This window comes from Oncorhynchus mykiss, chromosome 18 (genome assembly GCF_013265735.2).
Source record: "Oncorhynchus mykiss isolate Arlee chromosome 18, USDA_OmykA_1.1, whole genome shotgun sequence".
NCBI lineage: Eukaryota > Metazoa > Chordata > Actinopteri > Salmoniformes > Salmonidae > Oncorhynchus > Oncorhynchus mykiss.
The window spans coordinates 31,057,075-31,077,175 of NC_048582.1; the positions used below are offsets into that span (position 1 = coordinate 31,057,075).

Genomic DNA, 20,101 nt, shown 5'->3' on the forward strand with positions numbered 1-20,101 from the left:
TCCAGGACTACCTCATGAAGCAGGTTGAGAGAATGTCAAGAGTGTCTAAAACTGTCATCAAGGCCAAGGGTGGCTACTTTGAAGAATCTAAAATATAACATACATTTTGATTTGTTTAACACTTTTTTTGGTTACTACATGATTCCATATGTGTTATTTCATAGTTTTGATGTATTCACTATTATTCAACAATGTAGAAAATAGTACAAATCAAGAAAAACCCTTGAATGAGTAGGTGTGTTCAAACTTTTGACTGGTACTGTCTATGTTTTTTTTGCATGTAATCCAATCTGTGCCACTTGGGACTCTCGCAGCTGTTACTGAAATGGTTGTTCCAGTTAAGATGGTTTAGGTAGGGCCTCCCGAGTGGCACAGTGGTCTAAGGCACTGCCACTAGAGATCCTGGTTCGAGACCAGGCTCTGGCTGTGACCGGGAGACCCATGGGGTGGTGCACAATTGGCCATTTGTCCCATTGTGCATTAGCGACTCCTGTGGTGGGCTGGGCGCAGTGTACACTGACAAAGTTGCCAGGTGTACCGCATTTCCTCTTACACATTGGTGTGGCTGGCTTCTGGGTTGAGCAGGCAGTGCGGCTTGGCTGGGTTGTGTTTTGGAGGACACACGGCTCTCGACCTTCGCCTCTCCCGAGTCCGTACGGGAGTTGCAGCGATGGGACAAGATTGTAACTACCAATTGGATACCACGAAATTGGGGAGAAAAAGGAATAAAAAAAGATGGTAGTCTCATATTTTAATCTTCTCAACCCGGCAGTCAATCTGAATTAAAGTTGTGGTTGATTAAAAATCCCAAATGTTTGATATCCCCAAGCAAGTATAATGTTGCTTGCAGGCCTGATGTGGCCTGTAAAACCATGAGTTTCAGGTTACTGTATTAGGGTAAAACTAAGGCCTTGTGAAATACATGTTGTATTGTGTTAAATAATTCAATTTTAATGAGAACATATTTACTTAGGACTTCACTTGGTGAAGGCCACAGGACTTAAAGCTGATGAATGCAACAACCATGTTTCTGTCAGGAACAAATACAGTCATGGGTGGTAACTCTGCACTTCACTTGAAAGGCAAGGCACTCTGGGAAATATGCAAATAAGGCTTTACACTAAGCAGTGTGTTAATTCAACACTGACAAGTGTGGACTGTATAGACACTGGACCAGTGTTAAATGTAACACTGTCAGTGTTGATTTAACACTAGATAATTTGCTGTGTTGAATATGGCATGCATCTGTGCTTACTTGCATCATGCGAAGCCATTAAGCCAAGCATCCTTCTCAGAAGAACGAGTTGAGATGGCCTGACTTGACTGTACATTGTGGAATGTACTGTAGTATAGTTTTGCATTACGTCATTGTAGATATGCAAAGGGAGAGCGAAGGAATGCAAATATAACTCAATTTAGTATTGCTTCATACAATGACACACATAGTGGCATGTGTGTCAGTGTATGTCAAGGTCATTGAGTTCTCCATGTGTGGAAATGTGCCAACATTTCAGGGGGTGTGTCAAAATGTCACATGTCAATCAATGGCAGAATGTATTAAATATCCATATAATGAGCTATAGTGTGCTATATAGTGGAAAGTATATCAACATATCAGCATGTCCTGCTGTAATGTAAGTAATTATAGTGTAATGTATGTTAGTAATACTAAGTATACTGTATATCAAGAAAGTATGGATTGAGGTGTATAGTATGTTGCAGTGTGTACTAGTGTATTTTAGGACCAAATACTGATTGTATGTATGTGTGTATGAAAATAAATGTGTTAAATGTGGGGTTCCAACATATACTGTAATGTTGTGGTATTATTGCAGCACACCTGTTTCGAGGGTGGGTTGTATAGTGTACTGTAGTGTGTATTAGGGTAGTGTGGTGTATATCAGTTTGGTGTTGGTGTGTATTGTAATGTCCGGACAGGACCGGTGGTAAACTCCTATGACGCCTCCTCTATCTTCTCCCCAGCTGCTGCTGGCTCCTCCACCTTTTCCGCCTCTTCCACCTTTTCTACCACTTCAACCTTCTCTTCCTCTACAGCTGTGGCTGCCTCTGGCTGTGCCTCCGCTTCTGCCTTCTCTTCCTCTACGTCTGCTGGCGTACTCCCGATCTCCGGTGCGGTGGCAGCGCTCTCGGCTGGCGTCTCCACGGCAGCAGTACATTGCACACTCAGCGAGGTTGCCAGGTAGCCCACCAGGTCCATGTACTCCTCGAAGTTGACTTTACCGTCCTGGTTGGAGTCCAGGCCCTGTCGCATTTTCTTCACCGCCTCGGAGCTGTCCGTGTCCTGGGTGCAGAGTAGATACAGAGACGGGCAGACATGACTCAGTGGCGATGCCAGCAGAGTTGACCTCAGTAGTAACTGACCCCTTACATCACAAGGTGCAGTATTGTTTTGTGCAGCATGATTAATAGACATTCCTTGATTTAACCCAGTTTAAGAATTTATTCATTTTAGGTGCAACCCACCCTATTTTATTATGTTAGTCTCAAGGTCATCAGACTGCTAAACAGCCATCTCCAGCACATCAGAGGCAGCTGCCTATAGACATAGATTAGGAATCACTGGCCACTTTTAGAAATGGATCACTAGCCACTTTAAAAATGTTTCAGTCTCATATGTATAAAATGCACACTATTCTACGGTATCTTAGTCACTTTTAAATTGTGTTTACATATTGCATCACCCATTTCAAATGTATATACTGTATTGTATTCTATACTACACCACTGACTGTTAAACAGCCACCTCCAGCACATCAGAGGCTGCTGCCTACAGACATAGATTAGGAATCACTGGCCACTTTAAGGAAATGAAACACTAGCCACTTGAATAATGTCTCCGTTTCTTGCATTACTGATCTCATATGTATAAATTGAACTGTGCTAAATACTATTCTACGGTATCTTAGTCACTTTAATTGTGTGTAAAAATTGCATCACCCATTTCATATGTATATACTGTACTCTATACTATGCCACTGTATCTTAGTCCAATGCTGCTCTGACATATATGTATATATATTCTTAATCCATTCCTTACTTATATGTACAGTTGAAGTCGGAAGTTTACATACACTTAGGTTGGAGTCATTAAAACTCGTTGTTCAACCACTCCACAAATTTCTTGTTAACAAACTATAGTTTTGGCAAGTCAGTTAGGATATCTACCTTGTGCATATGACACAAGTCATTTTTCCAACAATTGTTTACAGGCGGATTATTTCACTGTATCACAATTCCAGTGTGGGTACATCATGTTGTGGGGGTGCTTTGCTGCAGGAGGGACTGGTGCACTTCACCAAATAGATGGCATCATGAGGTAGGAAAATTATGTGCATATATTGAAGCAACATCTCAAGGCAACAGTCAGGAGGTTAAAGCTTGGTCGCAAATCGGTCTTCCAAATGGACAATAACTCCAAGCATACTTCCAGAGCAAAATGGCTTAAGGAAAACAAAGTCAATGTATTGGAGTGGCCATAACAAAGCCCTGACCTCAATTCTATAGAACATTTGTGGGCAGCACTGAAAAAGCGTGTGCGAGCAAGGAGGCCTACAAACCTGACTCAATTACACCAGCTCTGTCACGAGGAATGGGCCAAAATTCACCAAACTTATTGTGGGAAGCTTGTGAGTCTACCCGAAATGTTTGACCCAAGTTAAACGATTTAAAGGCAATGCTGCCAAATACTAATTGAGTAAACTTTGCATGTAAACTTCTGACCCACTGGCAATGTGATGAAAGAAATAAAAGCTGAAATGAATCATTCTCTCTACTATTATTCTGACATTTCACATTCTTAAAATAAAGTGGTGATCCTAACTCACAATTCCTGACATTTAACCTAGTAAAAATTCGGTACCTTCCGGCATTTAGAAATTGTTCCCAAGGATGAACCAGACTTGTGGAGGTCTTGGCTGATTTCTTTTGATTTTCCCATGATGTCAAGCAAAGAGGCACTGAGTTTGAAGGTTGACCTTGAAATACATCCACAGGTACACCTCCAATTGACTCAAATGATGTCATTTAGTCTATCAGAAGCTTCTAAAGCCATGACATAATTTTCTGGGATTTTCCAAGCTGTTTAAAGACAGCTTCTGACCCAGTGAAAATGTGATACAGTGAATTGTAAGTGAGATAATCTGTCTGTAAACAATTGTTGGAAAAATGATGTGCTAACAAGAAATTTGTGGAGTGGTTGAAAAACTAGGTTTAATGACAGCAACCTAAGTGTATGTAAACTTACGACTTCAACTATATATATATATATATATGTATATATATATATATATATATATATATACATATATACACACACTACTGTTCAAAAGTTTGATGTCACTTAGAAATGTCCTTATTTTTGAATAAAGAAAAAAAGAAAGAAAAGCACATTTTTTTGTCCATTAAAATAACATCAAATTGATCAGAAATACAATGTAGACATTGCAAATGTTGTAAATGACTATTGTAGCTGGAAACTGCAGATTTTTCTATGGAATATCTACATAGGCGTACAGAGGCCCATTATCAGCAACCATCACTCCTATTTTCCAATGGCACGTTTTGTTAGCTAATCCAAGATTATAATTTTAAAAGGCTAATTGTTCATTAGAAAACGCTTTTACAATTATGATAGCACAGCTGAAAACTGTTGTCCTGTTTAAAGAAGCAATAAAACTGGCCTTCTTTAGACTAGTTGAGTATCAGGAGCATCAGCATTTGTGGGTTCGATTACAGGCTCAAAATGACCAGAAACAAAGATCCTTCTTCTGAAACTCGTCAGTCTATTCTTGTTCTGAGAAATGAAGTCTATTCCATGCAAGAAATTGCCATGAAACTGAAGATCTCGTACAACGCTGTGTACTACTCCCTTCACAGAACTGCGCAAACTGGCTCTAACCAGAATAGAAAGAGGTGTGGGAGGCCCCGGTGCACAAATGAGCAAGACGACAAGTACATTAGAGTGTCTGGTTTGAGAAACAGACGCCTCACAAGTCCTCAACTGGCAGCTTTATTAATTGTAACTACCCATCCCGGATCCGGGAGTGTTGTCATCAACTGACACTAATTAGCATAACGCAACAGACATAAATATTACTAGAAAATATTCATATTCATGAAATCACAAGTGAAATATATTGAAACACAGCTTAGCCTTTTGTTAATCAACCCATCATCTCAGATTTTGAAAATATGCTTTACAGCCAAAGCAAGACAAGCATTTGTGTAAGTTTATCGATAGCCTAGCATAGCATTATGCCTAGCTAGCAGCAGGCAACCTGGTCATGAAAATCAGAAAAGCAATCAAATTAAATCGTTTACCTTTGATGAGCATCGGATGTTTTCACTCACAAGACTCCCAGTTAGATAGCAAATGTTCCTTTTTTCAAAAAATATTATTTTTGTAGCCGAAATAACTCCGTTAGTTCTTCACGTTTGGCTGAGAATTCGGTCACGACAACGCCAAAAAATATTCAAAATTAGCTCCATAATATCGACAGAAACATGGCAAACGTTGTTTATAATCAATCCTCAAGGGGTTTTTCAAATATCTATTCGATAATATATCAACCGGGACAGGTGGCTTCTTAGTAGCAAAGAGAGAAACAATGGCTGCATTTGTCTTTTACGCACAAAACACTCTGAGAGACTCCAGCTGACCACTGACGCAATGTTGACGTTCAGGCTCATTTTTCAAAATAAAAGCCTGAAACTATGTATTGTGACACTAGAAACATTAGGGAAGCCATAGAAAAAGGAATCTGGTTGATATCTCATTCACTGCTCAATAGGGACGCATAGGAACGCAGAGCTTTCTAAATAAGAGTCCCTTCCTGATTGGATTTTTCTCAGACTTTCGCCTGCAATATCAGTTCTGTTATACTCACAGACAATATTTTTTTGGAAACTTTAGAGTGTTTTCTATCCTAAGCTGTCAATTATATGCATTATTCTAGCATCTTGTCCTGACAAAATAGCCTGTTTACTTTGGGAACGTTATTTTTCCGAAAATGACAATAGTGCCCCCTAGATTCAACAGGTTAAATAGTACCCGCAAAACACTAGTCTTAACTTCAACAGTGAGGACCTGTTCTTGGCACAGTTGCAAAGAAAAAGCCATATCTCAGACTGGCCAATAAAAATAAAAGATTAAGATGGGCAAAAGAACACAGACACTGGACAGAGGAAGATAGGGAAAAACGTGTTATGGACAGACGAATCTAAGTTTGAGGTGTTTGGATCACAAAGAAGAACATTCATGAGATGCAGAAAAAATGAAAAGATGCTGGAGGAGTGCTTGACGCCATCTGTCAAGCATGGTGGAGGCAATGTGATGTTCTGGGGGTGCTTTGGTAGTGGTAAAGTGGGAGATTTGTACAGGGTAAAAGGGAACTTGAAGAAGGAAGGCTATCACTCCATTTTGCAACACCATGATATATCCTGTGGACAGCGCTTAATTGGAGCCAAATTCATCCTACAACAGGACAATGACCCAAAGCACAGCTCCAAACTATTTTTAACCTTCATGTAACTTGGCAAGTCAGTTAAGAACATTCTGTATTCTGTCTATAATGGAGTGGCCAGCACAGTCACCGGATCTCAATCGTATTGAGCTGTTATGGGAGCAGCTTGACCGTAAGAAGTGCCCATCAAGCCAACCCAACTTGTGGAAGGTGCTTCAGGAAGCATGGGGTGAAATATCTTCAGATTACCTCAACAAACTGGAATGCCAAAGGTCTACAAAGCTGTATTGCTGCAAATGGAGGATTCTTTGACGAAAGCAAAGTTTGAAGGACACCATTATTATTTCAATTAAAAATCATTATTTATAACCTTGTCAACGTCTTGACTATATTTCCTATTCATTTTGCAAGTAATTTCATTTATGTTTTCATGGAAAACAAGGACATTTCTAAGTGACCCCAAACTTTTGAACGGTAGTGTATATAACATTTTATTGGTTGTAAGAAGAGTCACAAGCTTGATATGGTCATTGGAATAAGGGACCAAATACTAAACATTTGACTACTTTATTCATAAGAATCTTTAGGTGTCAATAATTTTGACCCATACCTTTTTGAGAAAACATTTTATTACTTGTTAAACAAAATCTCTTTCTCTGAGCAATTGAATTAGTATAAATAATATAGCTCAGCAAAAAATAATATAGCTTAGCATTTGAATTACTTATTTTATGTAGTCATTATTGATCCTCTTTATCAAGGGTGACAATAATTTCGGACCACCACTGTATGTGTGACGAATAAAGTGATATTAAGCTTAACAAATATAGTTCAGTCAAAGAGTTCAGAAAGGTGTAGTATTTATAGCTGGTGAGTGTGGAGGCTGCTGTCTAACTGACCATCATGATGTTGTGGAGTTGGCTCTTCACCAGCTTCTGGAAGTCATTCCCTCCCAAACTCTCCTTCCCCTTGGCTGACTTCAGGAAGACACCAACTATAGTCTGAATGGCCGACTCCATGACTGCTCTCTCTGCCCAGAGAAAGAAGGGTAGGGTGTGGTAAGTTTTTTTTGACAAGGTGGTTGAGAGAGAGAGAGAGAGAGAGAGAGAGAGAGAGAGAGAGAGAGAGAGAGAGAGAATTTTATTTGTCACGTGCCAAATGCCTTAGTGAAATGCTTACTTACAAGCCCTTAACCAACAAAACAGTTGTAACAAATAAATGTAACAAATAATTAAAGAGCAGCAGTAAAATAACAATAGCGAGGCTATATACAGGGGGTACTGGTACAGAGTCAATGTGCGGGGGCACCGGTTAGTCGTGGTAATCAAGGTAATATGTACATGTAGGTAGAGTTATTAAAGTGACTATGCATAGATAATAACAGAGAGTAGCAGCAGTGTAAAAGAGGGGGGGCAATGCAAATAGTCTGGGTAGCTATTTGATTAGATGTTCAGGAGTCTTATGGCTTGGGGGTAGAAGCTGTTTTAGAAGCCTCTTGGACCTAGACTTGGCTGGAGTCTATGACAATTTTTATGGCCTTCCTCTGACACAGCCTGGTATAGAGGTCCTGTATGGCAGGAAGCTTGGCCCCAGTGATGTACTTGCGGTCAGAGACCGAGCAGTTGCCTAACCAGGCAGTGATGCAACCCGTCAGGATGCTCTCGATGGTGCAGTTGTATCCTTTTGAGGATCTGGTGACCCATGACAAATCTTTTCAGTCTCCTGAGGGGGAATAGGTTTTGTTGTGCCCTCTTCACAATTGTCTTGGTGTGTTTGGAACATGTTTTTTTGCTAGTGATGTGGACACTAAGGAACTTGAAGCTCTCAACCTGCCCCACTACAGAGCCTCTTCGATGAGAATGGGGGCATGCACGGTCCTCATTTTCCTGTAGTCCACAATGATCTCCTTTATCTTGATCACGTTGAGGGAGGGTTTATTGTTCTGGCACCACACGGCAGCGTCTCAGATCTCCTCCCTATAGGCTGTCTAGTCGTTGTCTGTGATCAGGCCTACCACTGTTGTTTCATCTGCAAACTTAACGATGGTGTTGGAGTCGTGCCTGGCAGTGCAGTCATGAGTGAACAGGGAGTACAGGAGGGGACTGAGCATGCACCCCTAATGGGCCCCTGTGTTGAGGATCAGTGTGGCGGATGTGTTATTACCTACCCATACCACCTGGGGGTGGCCCGTCAGGAAGTTCAGGATCCAGTTGCAGAGGGAGGTGTTTAGTCCCAGGGTCCTTAGGTTAGTAATGAGTTTCGAGGGCACTATGGTGTTGAACGCTGAGTTGTAGTCAATGATTAGCATTCTCACATAGGTGTTTCTTTTGTCCAGGTGTGAAGGAGCAGTGTGGAGTGAAATAGTGATTGCATCATCTGTGGACCTGTTGGGGCGGTATGCAAATTGGAGAGGGTCTAGGGTTTCTGGGATAATGGTGTTGATGTGAGCCATGACCAGCCTTTCAAAGCATTTCATGGCTACAGACGTGAGTGCTACGGGTCGGTAGTCATTTAGGCAGGTTACCTTAGTGTTCTTCTGCACAGTGACTATGTTGGTCTGCTTGAAACATGTTGTTATTACAGACTCAGACAGGGAGAGGTTGAAAATGTCAGTGAAGACACTTACCAGTTGGTCAGACCATGCTCAGAGTATACGTCCTGGTAATCCATCTGGGCCTGCGGCCTTGTGAATGTTGACCTGTTTAAAGGTCTTACTCACATTGGCTGCGGAGAGCGTGATCACACAGTCATCCGGAACAGCTGATGCTCTCATGCATGTTTCAGTGTTACTCGCCATGAAGCAAGCATAGAAGTAATTTAGCTTGTCTGGTAGGCACTGGGCAGCTCTCGGCTGTGCATCTCTTTGTAGTCTGTAATAGTTTGCAAGCCCTTCCACATCCGATGAGCGTCGGAGCCGGTGTAGCACAATTCGATCTTAGTTGACGCTTTGACTGTTTGATGGTTCATTGGAGGGCATAGCGGGATTTCTTAAAAGCGTCCGGGTTAGAGTCTCGCTCCTTGAAAGCGGCAGCTCCACCCTTTAGCTCAGTGCGGATGTTGCCTGTAATCCATGGCTTCCTGTTGGGGTATGTCACTGTAGGGCCGACGTCATCGATGCAATTATTATTGATCATTGATGAAGCCAGTGACTGATGTGGTGTACTCCTCAATGCCATCGGAAGAATCCCGGAACATATTCCAGTCTGAGAGTCACTGGTGCTTCCTGTTGTCTTTTTTGCTTGTTGAGCAGGAATCAGGAGGATAGAATTATGGTCAGATTTGCCAAATGGGGGTCGAGGGAGAGCTTTGTACACGTCTCTCCAGATCCTCTCAAGTTCTGTCAAGTTGGATGGGAGCGTTGCGGCACAGCTATTTTCAGGTGTCTCCAGAAATGTTTGATCAGGTTCAATTCCGGGCTCTGGCTGGGCCACTCAAGGACATTCAGAGACTTCTCCCGAAGCCACTCCTGCATTGTCTTGGCTGTGTGCTTAAGGTCGTTGTCCTGATGGAAGGTAAACCTTCGCCCCAGTCCGAGGTCCTGAGCAATATGGAGCAGGTTTTTATCAAGGATCTCTCTGTACATTACTCCGCTCATCTTTCCTTCGATCCTGACTAGTCTCCCAGTCTCTGCCACTGAAAAACAACCCTACAGCATGATGCTGCCACCACCATGCTTCACCGTAGGGATGCCAGGTTTCCTCCAGACGTGACGCTTGACATTCAGGCCAAAGAGTTCAATCTTGTTTTTTTCAGACCAGAGAATCTTGTTTCTCATGGTCTGAGAGTCCTTTAGGTGCTTTTTGACGAACTCCAAGCGGGCTGTAATGTGCCTTTTACTGAGGAGTGGCTTCCGTCTGGCCACTCTACCATCGAGGCCTGATTGGTGGAGTGCTGCAGAGATGGTTGTCCTTCTGGAAGGTTCTTCCATATCCACAGAGGAACTCTGGAGTTCTGTCAGAGTGACCATCGGGTTCTTGTTCACCTCCCTGACCAAGGCCCTTCTCCCGCAATTGCTCAGTTTGGCCGGGCGGCCAGCTCTAGGAAGAGGCTTGGTGGTTCCAAACTTCTTCCATTTAAGAATGAAGGAGGCCACTGTGATCTTGCGGACCTTCAACGCTACAGACATTTTTTGGTACCCTTCCCCAGATCTGTGCCTCGACACAATCATGTCTCGGAGCTCTACGGAGCTATCGTGTCTCGGAGCTCTAATTCCTTCGACATCATGGTTTGGTTTTTGCTTTGACATGCACTGTCAATTGTGGGACCTTATATAGACCAAATCATGTCCAATCAATTAAATTTACCACAGGTGAGATCAAGTTTTAGAATCAACAACTTGTAGAATTTCTCCAATCAAGTTGTAGAAACTAGAGGTCGACCAATTATGATTTTTCAACGCCGATACCGATACCGGTTATTGGAGGACCAAAAAAAAGCCAATACCGATTAATCGGACGATTTTTTACATTTATTGTAATAATGACAATTACAACAATACTGAATGAACACTTATTTTAACTTAATATAATACATAAATAAAATCAATTTAGCCTCAAAAAAATAATGAAACATGTTCAATTTGGTGTAAATAATGCAAAAACAAAGTGTTGGAGAAGAAAGTAAAAGTGCAATATGTGCCATGTAAGAAAGCTAACGTTTAAGTTCCTTGCTCAGAACATGAGAACATATGAAAGCTAAGAAGTTTTAGGTTGTAGTTATTATAGGACTATTTATCTCTATGCCATTTGTATTTCATATACCTTTGACTATTGGATGTTCTTATAGGCACTTTAGTATTGCCAGTGTAACAGTATAGCTTCCGTCCCTCTCCTCCTACCTGGGCTCGAACCTGGAACACAACGACAACAGCCACCCTCGAAGCAGCATTACCCATGCAGAGAAAGGGGAACAACAACTCCAAGTCTCAGAGCAAGTGACGTTTGAAAGGCTATTAGCGCGCACCCCGCTAACGAGCTAGCCATTTCACATTGGTTACACAAACCTAATCTCGGGAGTTGATAGGCTTGAAGTCATAAACAGCGCAATGTTTGACGCACAACGAAGAGCTGCTGGCAAAACGCACAAAAGTGCTGTTTGAATGAATGCTTACGAGCCTGCTGTTGCCTACCACCGCTCATTCAGAATGCTCTATCAAATAATAGACTTAATTATTTTATTTTACCTTTATTTATATATATAACATAATAACACACAGAAATACAAGCCTTAGATCATTAATATGATCGAATCCGGAAACTATCATCTCGAAAACAAGACGTTTATTCTTTCAGTGAAATACGGTACCGTTCCGTATTTTATCTAAGGGGTGGCATCCATTAGTCTAAATATACCTGTTACATTCCACAACCTTCAATGTTATGTCATAATTACGTAAAATCCTGGCAAATTAGGCGGCCCAAACTGTTGCATATACACTGACTCTGCGTGCAATAAACTCAAGAGAAGTGACACAATTTCACCTGGTTAATATTGCCTTCTAACCTGGATTTCTGTTAGATAAATATGCAGGTTTAAAAATATATACTTCTGTGTATTGATTTTAAGAAAGGCATTGATGTTCATGGTTAGGTACACAATGGAGCAACGATACGCACCGCATCGATTATATTTAACGCAGGACACGCTAGATAAACTAGTAATATCATCAACCATGTGTAGTTAACTAGTGATTATGATTGATTGATTGATTGATTTTTATAAAATAAGGTTAATGCTAGCTAGCAACTTACCTTGGCTTACTGCATTCGCGTAACAGGCAGTCTCCTCGTGGAGTGCAATGAGAGGCAGGTGGTTAGAGCGTTGGACTAGTTAACAGGTTGCAAGATTGAATCCCCCGAGCTGACAAGGTGAAAATCTGTTGTTCTGCCCCTGAACGAGGCAGTTAACCCACCGTTCCTAGGCCATCATTGAAAATAAGAATGTGTTCTTAACTGGCTTGCCTAGTTAAATAAAGATTAAATAAAGATGCGTACATTTTTTTGTTATGAAAACTTGAAATCGGCCCTAATTAATCGGCCATTCTGATTAATCGGTCGTCCTCTAGTTGAAACATCTCAAGGATGATCAATGGAAACGAGATGCACCTGATCTCAATTTTGAATTTTTATTTTTAATACATGGCAAACATTTCTAAAAACCTGTTTTCGCTTTGCCATTATGGGGCATTGTGTGCAGATTGATGAGGAACATTTTTATTTCTATTTTAGAATAAGGCTGTAACGTAACTAAATGTGGAAAAAGGGTAGGGGTCTGAATACTTACTGAATGCACTGTAATTATTTTTGTGACAATCTAATTTAAGGAGACAAAAATAGGCACCACAGTGGAAAAATAAACAGTGAATATCCCTGAGATATACAAAGGCTTGTCGTTTCAGGTGTTGTGTCTGGAACTTCTTGGTAGGATAGGGTAGGTAGGCGACAGACAGGCGATGCGCGATAAACTAAGAAGGTGATAGAGAGTCTGACTGAGAGACAAGCGGCGATGCACAATGGAAGTTCTGATCTTTGATAGGTCATCTGATCTACTGAAGCCACCACACGGCCAGGGCTTCAGATTACCTCAGGGATTACCTGCCTGCTCTCAACCTTTTTCTAGCTCTCTCTTGCGATCTTTCTCTCTTTCTTTATGTCTCTCTCTCGCTTCCTCTATCTCTCTTTTTCATTCTTTATCTGTCTCGCTCTGTCTCTTTTATGTCTCTCTCTATCTCTGTTACCTTACTCACACCCTTATGCACTGCACACACTCATGTGATTTCAAAAGGCATTTCAAGATTTTGTGAGGGACAGACATTTTACATAGTGAATATGTTAGTGTGTGTGTGTATGTGTGTGCTGTATGCCCCTGAGTTTATATATGAGTAATACGGTTGTATGTACAGTATCAGTCAAAAGTTTGGACACACCTACTCATTCAAGGATTTTTCTTTATCTTTACTATTTTCTACATTGTAGAATAATAGTGAAGGCATCAAAACTATTAAATAACACATATGGAATCATGTAGTAACCAAAAAAGTGTTAAACTAATCTAAATATATTTTAGATTTAATTTTCTTTAAAGTGGCCACCCTTTGCCTTGACAACAACTTTGCACACGCTTGGCATTCTCTCAACCAGCTTCACCTGGAATCCAACAGTCTTGAAGGAGTTTCTACATATGCTGTGCACTTTTTGGGTGCTTTTCCTTCACTCTACAGTCCAACTCATTCAGAACTATCTCAATTGAGTTGAGGTTGGGTGATTGTGGAGGCCTGGTCACCTGATGCAGCACTACATCACTCACCTTCTTGGTCAAGTGGGGCGGCAGGGTAGCCTAGTGGTTAGAGCGTTGGACTAGTAACCGGAAGGTTGCGAGTTCAAACCCCCGAGCTGACAAGGTACAAATCTGTCGTTCTGCCCCTGAACAGGCAGTTAACCCACTGTTCCCAGGCCGTCATTGAAAATAAGAATTTGTTCTTAACTGACTTGCCTGGTTAAATAAAGGTAAAATAAAATAAAATAAAAAAAAGTAGCCCTTACACAGCCTGGAGGTGTGTTGGGTCATTGTCCTGTTGAAAAACAAATGATAGTCCACTAAGCGCAAACCAGATGGGATGGCGTATTGCTGCAGAACGCTGTGGTAGCCATGCTGGCTAAGTGTGCCTTGAATTCAAAATAAATTACAGACAGTGTCACCAGCGAAGAACCCTGCACCATCACACCTCCTCCTCCATGCATCACGGTGGGAACCACACATGCGACGATAATCAGTTCACCTACTCTGAGTCTCACAAAGACACAGCGGTTGAAAGAAAATATTTCAAATTTGGATTCATCAGACCAAAGGGCAGATTTCCACTGGTCTAATGTAAATTGCTCATGTTTCTTGGTCCAAGCAAGTCACTTCTTATTGGTGTCCTTTAGTAGTGGTTTCTTTGCAGCAATTCGACCATGAAGGCCTGAACAGTTGTTGAGATGTGTGTGTTACTTGAACTTTGTGAAGCATTTATTTGGGCTGCAATCGGGGGGTGCAGTTAACTCTAATGAACTTATCCTCTGCAGCAGAGGTAACTCTGGGGCTTCCTTTCCTGTGGCAGTCCTCATGAGAGACAGTTTCATCATATAGCTTGATGGTTTTTGCGACTGCACTTGAAGAAACTTTCAAAGTTCTTGAAATTTTCCGGATTGACTGACCGTCATGTCTTAAAGCAATGATGGACTCGATGGACTCAATGATAGAGTCGTTGCTCTTAGCTTTTTTGAGCTGTTCTTGCCATAATATGAACTTGGTCTTTTACCAAATAGGGTTATCTTCTGTATACCACCCCTACCTTGCCACAACACAACTGATTGGCTCAAACGCATTAAGAAGGAAAGAAATTCCACAAATGTACTTTTAATAAGGCACACCTGTTAATTGAAATACATTCCAGGTGACTACCTAATGAAGCTGGTTGAGAGAACGCCAAGAGTGTGCCAAGCTGTCATCAAGGCAAAGGGTGGCTATTTTGAAGAATCTAAAATCTAAAATATATTTAGATTTGTTAACACTTTTTTGGTTACTACATGACTCCATATGTTTTATTTCATAGTTTTGATGTATTCACTATTATTCTACAATGTAGAAAATAGTCCAAATAAAGAAAACCCCTGAAATGAGTAGGTGTTTCCAAACTTTTGCCTGGTACTGCATGTAATATAGGCCATGAGTGTAGGACTGATTGCACGAGATATGCGTGATATGTGTCCTATTACTCACAATAGACAGCTGTATGTGTAAGATTGCCCTCACACTGAGCAAAAATACAATGCATGCCAGTGAGTGACACATCCATGCAGGAATTTCATAAATTTTTGTCAGTGGAGATCAGTTAAACATGATAGGAATTTACAGGCCAACTCTGCACCAAGCTAGTGAACGGAGATGTTAAGTTGGCCAACCTCACTCGTTTGTCAACTTATTTAAATGTAGCACACAAAGTACACACACACATCTGCCAAGAAAAAGCATACACTGTAAAGGGGTTACTGTGAATTTGACAGTAGTTTACAGGCAGCTCGGTGGCACGTGAAAATCTGTATTTCATATTACAGTACACCTACTGTAATATAGATACAGTATCAAAGAAAGTCCTGTGTAAATGATACACAGTACAATAAAGTAATATTCACTGTATTATACTGTAAAAAAGTAAATGCTACCATAATCGGAATGAATGAATGGATTAATTAAATGTTTTTTACTGTAAATACTAGGGATTGGTGCAAGTAGATTAGATCCTAAGTGTTTACACATTACAGTACAGTATATTACTGAATATTTGGTGTTTAATTTCACTTTCACTTCTAGAGGTCTTAAAGAAAGGTCTAAGCCATCTGACCAAGATGTTTTAATGGGGTCAAGTTTAAGGAGCTCCTTTAGCACCTCGGACTCAGTGACCGCCTGCAGGGAGAAACTTTGTAGCGGGGCTGGGGAATAAGATGGAGAAGCGTCGAGGCTAGTCGCATTAGAAGGGGTGAGAGATGAGGAAATGTTGGACGGGCCAGGAGGCATGGCTGAGTAAAATAGGAATCCTGACTTATTAAAGTGCTCAGCCATGTGCTTCTTGTTACAGTGCACCTTATAGCTTTTTACAATAGACTTTCGCTTGTTAAATCTGTTTTTGGAAATCCAAGGGGGCTTTTGAGAAGGTAAATAAATCTGCCATTGTAAAGAAACATGTCACACTTCAGCACCCCCTCATCACCTTCTTCTCCCCTCTCTTCCAACCCCTCCTTCTCCTAGTGCAATCACCACATCCACAGGCTACAGGCAATTAGGAAACATGGATATTAGCCTAATTATGCTGAGAAAGAGCGTGGGCAACAGATTAAAAGCTACACTTTCATTGTCCACTCTGACAAGCTCCAAGAAATACTGTCAACCGCAACCGGTACTAAGTCTGACCCTGTGGTTCTAACACTCTTTACTGTTACTAAATCTACATTAACACCATACATTGATTGATACCAATTACCGAAGAGACATGTGTTATTATGTGGTTATATATAGACCTACCATATATGTGATTGAAAAGAGCCAACTGATAAGGGTAAAGTCCAAAGAGAGTGTAGTAGCTACTCTCTATACTCTTTATAGACTCTTTATAGACTTGAGGCATTAGAGTAGGCTGTTTGGATAAACATATATTCTTTCTGATTATTGAAATGTAAAAAGTTGTACAGTTAGATTGTTTTTAATTGCACTATGAATTGACATGCAAAATCTAAATAAAAAGGTGAAGCCCAAGGAGAAACATTGATAAGTAGGCCTAACGGATCCATGCGCACCAGAGTTCACACCTTCGCGGATGTTGGCCTACATGAACCACAATGACCTGTCATTCCATGGTAATCCTCAAACTCTTTACAACAAAACCCACAGTCACTATTCTTGCACTGCCATTTCTGTCCTATTCTTACATGTATTATTTACTTGGTGGACTGGCTGCAACCTGGCTATGCCTTCTCACAGTCAAGGTCAGTGACAGTCAACCTCATCTCCAAACTAATGAACACAGGGCTTCTATTACTTAGCCAACGTCACAAGGACAGCTCTGACCCCACCTCAGTTCCGACACACACCAACTATTATGTCGAGCAAAGGCCAAAAAACAACTCAGCAAATAATTAAATATAGACACCCAGAGGTTTTCCGTTTCACTCCAGAGCCCAAAGTAGATTGAGTGTTGCCTTTCCAAATGGGCGAATGTGATACAGTACGTGCTCTGAGTAATGACAATACTACCGCTTGTGTGGCATGAAATATTAAGAGAGGAACAAGTTAGGTTGTGGCTATATACTTTAGCTAAAATGCAAAAAGTTGTCTGTGATGAGATTCGAACTCGCAAGGGTGGTTGAGTGGGCGTATAACGCAAACGTCTAGCAACCCAAAGGTCACAGACAACTTTAGCATTTTAGCAACTTTCAATTACTTACTACTTTTTAGATACGTTGCAACTACTTAGCATGTTAGATAACCCTTCCCCTAACTCTAATCTTAACCCTTTTAACTAACCCTTCCCCTAACCTTAACCCTTCCCCTAAACCTAACCTTAATAACCCTTTAACCTAACTCCTAAACTTAACCCTAACCCCTAGTCTAGCTAACATTAGAAAGCTAATTAACGTTAGCCACCTAGCAACATAGCTAAATTCGTAACATTTGATCGTTTTTGCAAATTCGCAACATATAATACAAATCATACAAAATGGGTGATGTACATCCACAATTAATAGATACCACCGTAACATGTCATACTAAATGGAGTGTCTCACATTTATGTACAGAACAATGCGAAATGCTCTGAGGCCAGGTTGATTGGAGTGGCAGCAAGTCTTAAACCTTTAATTACAGTAAAATACTGTGAAATACAAATCCTTCCCCTCAACTAATTTAATGAATCCATTAATTCATTCCGATTACGGTAGCATTTACTTTTACAGTTGAATACAGTCATGTACTGTGCGTCATTAAAGTGCTTGCTTTGATACCATATTACAGTAGGTGTACTGTACTGTAATATGAAATACAGGTAACATCTTTACAGTGTAGGTTTAATATGTTCTTTAAATAGTCAATACATTTTAGGCCAGTTGTACAAACCAAACAGGCTCATATTGCTCATGGTAGGCTAGATGATCGATCCGTTTTACAAAAGAGGCACACTTATCGGCTATTTTTGGGTTGAGAGTGCACTCGCTATGACTGATCAATAATGATCAAGAAGGGCTATGCAATTATGATAAATAATGCACTACTGACATATATTTAAATCGTTTTTTTGCCCTTTAAAATCGAACGTTACTTGCTACTTAAAAAAAACAAACAGTCTTTCTTGAAGTCTCTAACAGCTTCGTCATTGGCACTGTCTCTTAGAGCGTATACGTTTCACGAGACAGTTCCTGCAAGGGTGTATCTAAAACGTGGCATAAGCGTTATGATTTAAGCACGTTTACAGTGCAAAACTTTTTCAATAAAGCATGATCAAAATATGTAACTCACCAAATACTTCCTACAGGGCAAGCAAACAGTGCAAATGTGCCCAATTTTGTGTTTATTTTCCCGTCTATGTCCTCGGTTTGAGAACCCCCCCAAAAACGTGCCAAACTACAGCTGCAGAATCTCTTCCTTGATTTAGTTTTTTCTTAAACGTTTTTCCCCTGACAAGTCAAAGGGCGTGTACCTGGGAGAGTGCGAAAGTGGGGAATGTGTAAGAGAATGTGTAAGAGAGGGTAAAATGTATATCAACCTTGGAACATATTTTCTCTCTATTCTATTATCTTTGGCATGTGGTGCTAGTTTATGTCGTCTGATTTGCTTTGTTCGAGGCCAATAATTTGAGTAGGAGGGATATTCAGATTAATAGATGAGACAGGGAGAGATTTGAGTGTTGAGTTGCTTTTAACCCTTTATATCCAAAATTAACTGCCAGTTTCATTTTATGAAATTAACACAAGTTTAGATTTACACCTAGATCACACCAACACTGTCATTCCATAAAATGGTACGCAACATCTGGATGTGTGCAGCAAAAGTTCAACATTCATCCTCTACTACCATTTCTGTTACACCTTCGATGCATACAGTTTGATGCATACTTTCGATAAATCCTACATATGCACCACACAGAAGGCACTGAAATTTTCTCTGCAACGAAATGCTGCAAGGCAAATTCAGCGTTCCATTGGAAATGAATGTACTGTGGGTGTGATTGAGGCATTAGGCTAATTTGTGGACAATAGTGATCTTTACCCCTCTCATACACCCAGACTCAAGTCAAGCAAGTGGTAACTGCCTTAGGAGGATGTCCAGACCACTCCAGGACCACTGAAGTGAAATGCATGTGCTCTCTCTCTCTCACACACACACACACAACCTTTGATCCCACTTCGAAGTCTAGTCCTGTCCAATCTCTCGCCCTAGGGGGGGGTCACAGGCTGTTTCTCATTGCTGACAGTGATTTGTCAGCCGTCACACCCACACTGGCACCTTGTGTTTAATTAGGATATAAAGTCCACAGTCTGATGCCCAGTATCAAAATTGCAATGGAAACATCTACTTCCCCATATAGTGCACTATTTTTGGCCATTCACTAAACAAACAAAATGTACATGTAATTAAACAATAGAGTACTTTCCTGTTTCCTGTATCCAATGTATTGTTGTTGACCTAGGATAAAATGTAGACTGGTAATGGAGACACAGAGATGGTAGTTAGCAGCAGGGATGTAGACTGCACTTACATCACTGTGTAACAATTGGAAAGGCTGCTTTGTACAGGCATTATGAACCCCTATAGGATCGTTGTAACTCATGTAATTGTGGGAGCAGAATAGTGTTACTATCCAATTATGCTATTAAATAAAGGTTGTAATACACCCACACTAAATGAGAGGATGTACAAAAGGGTGGTGGACAGTGCCGGACTGGGACCAGAAATCTCCCCCGCGGCATTTCCAACGAGCAGGCCCATTTTCCCCCCTCAAGGCCTCCAAGCCACCATTTAGACAGGCCCATTGAGCTAAAGATGGACCAGCTAATCTGGCATTTTCCAGAATTGCCCTATGGCCAGTCCGT

The 20,101-nt window shown here is 40.9% G+C and overlaps 1 protein-coding gene across 1 annotated transcript; it reads right to left on the bottom strand.

Annotated features, from left to right (window-relative positions):
- Window positions 1-1,946: 1,946 nt before the first annotated feature.
- LOC110495997 (protein S100-A16) lies at window positions 1,947-18,682 on the bottom strand. The gene is made up of 3 exons (XM_021571598.2): window positions 18,528-18,682; window positions 7,382-7,512; window positions 1,947-2,302 (listed from the first exon to the last, which is right to left on the bottom strand). The coding sequence occupies exons 2-3, from the start codon at window positions 7,499-7,501 to the stop codon at window positions 1,955-1,957; spliced, it is 468 nt and encodes a 155-aa protein (XP_021427273.2). The 5' UTR covers window positions 7,502-7,512; window positions 18,528-18,682; the 3' UTR covers window positions 1,947-1,954.
- Between the last annotated feature and the right edge of the window lie 1,419 nt (window positions 18,683-20,101).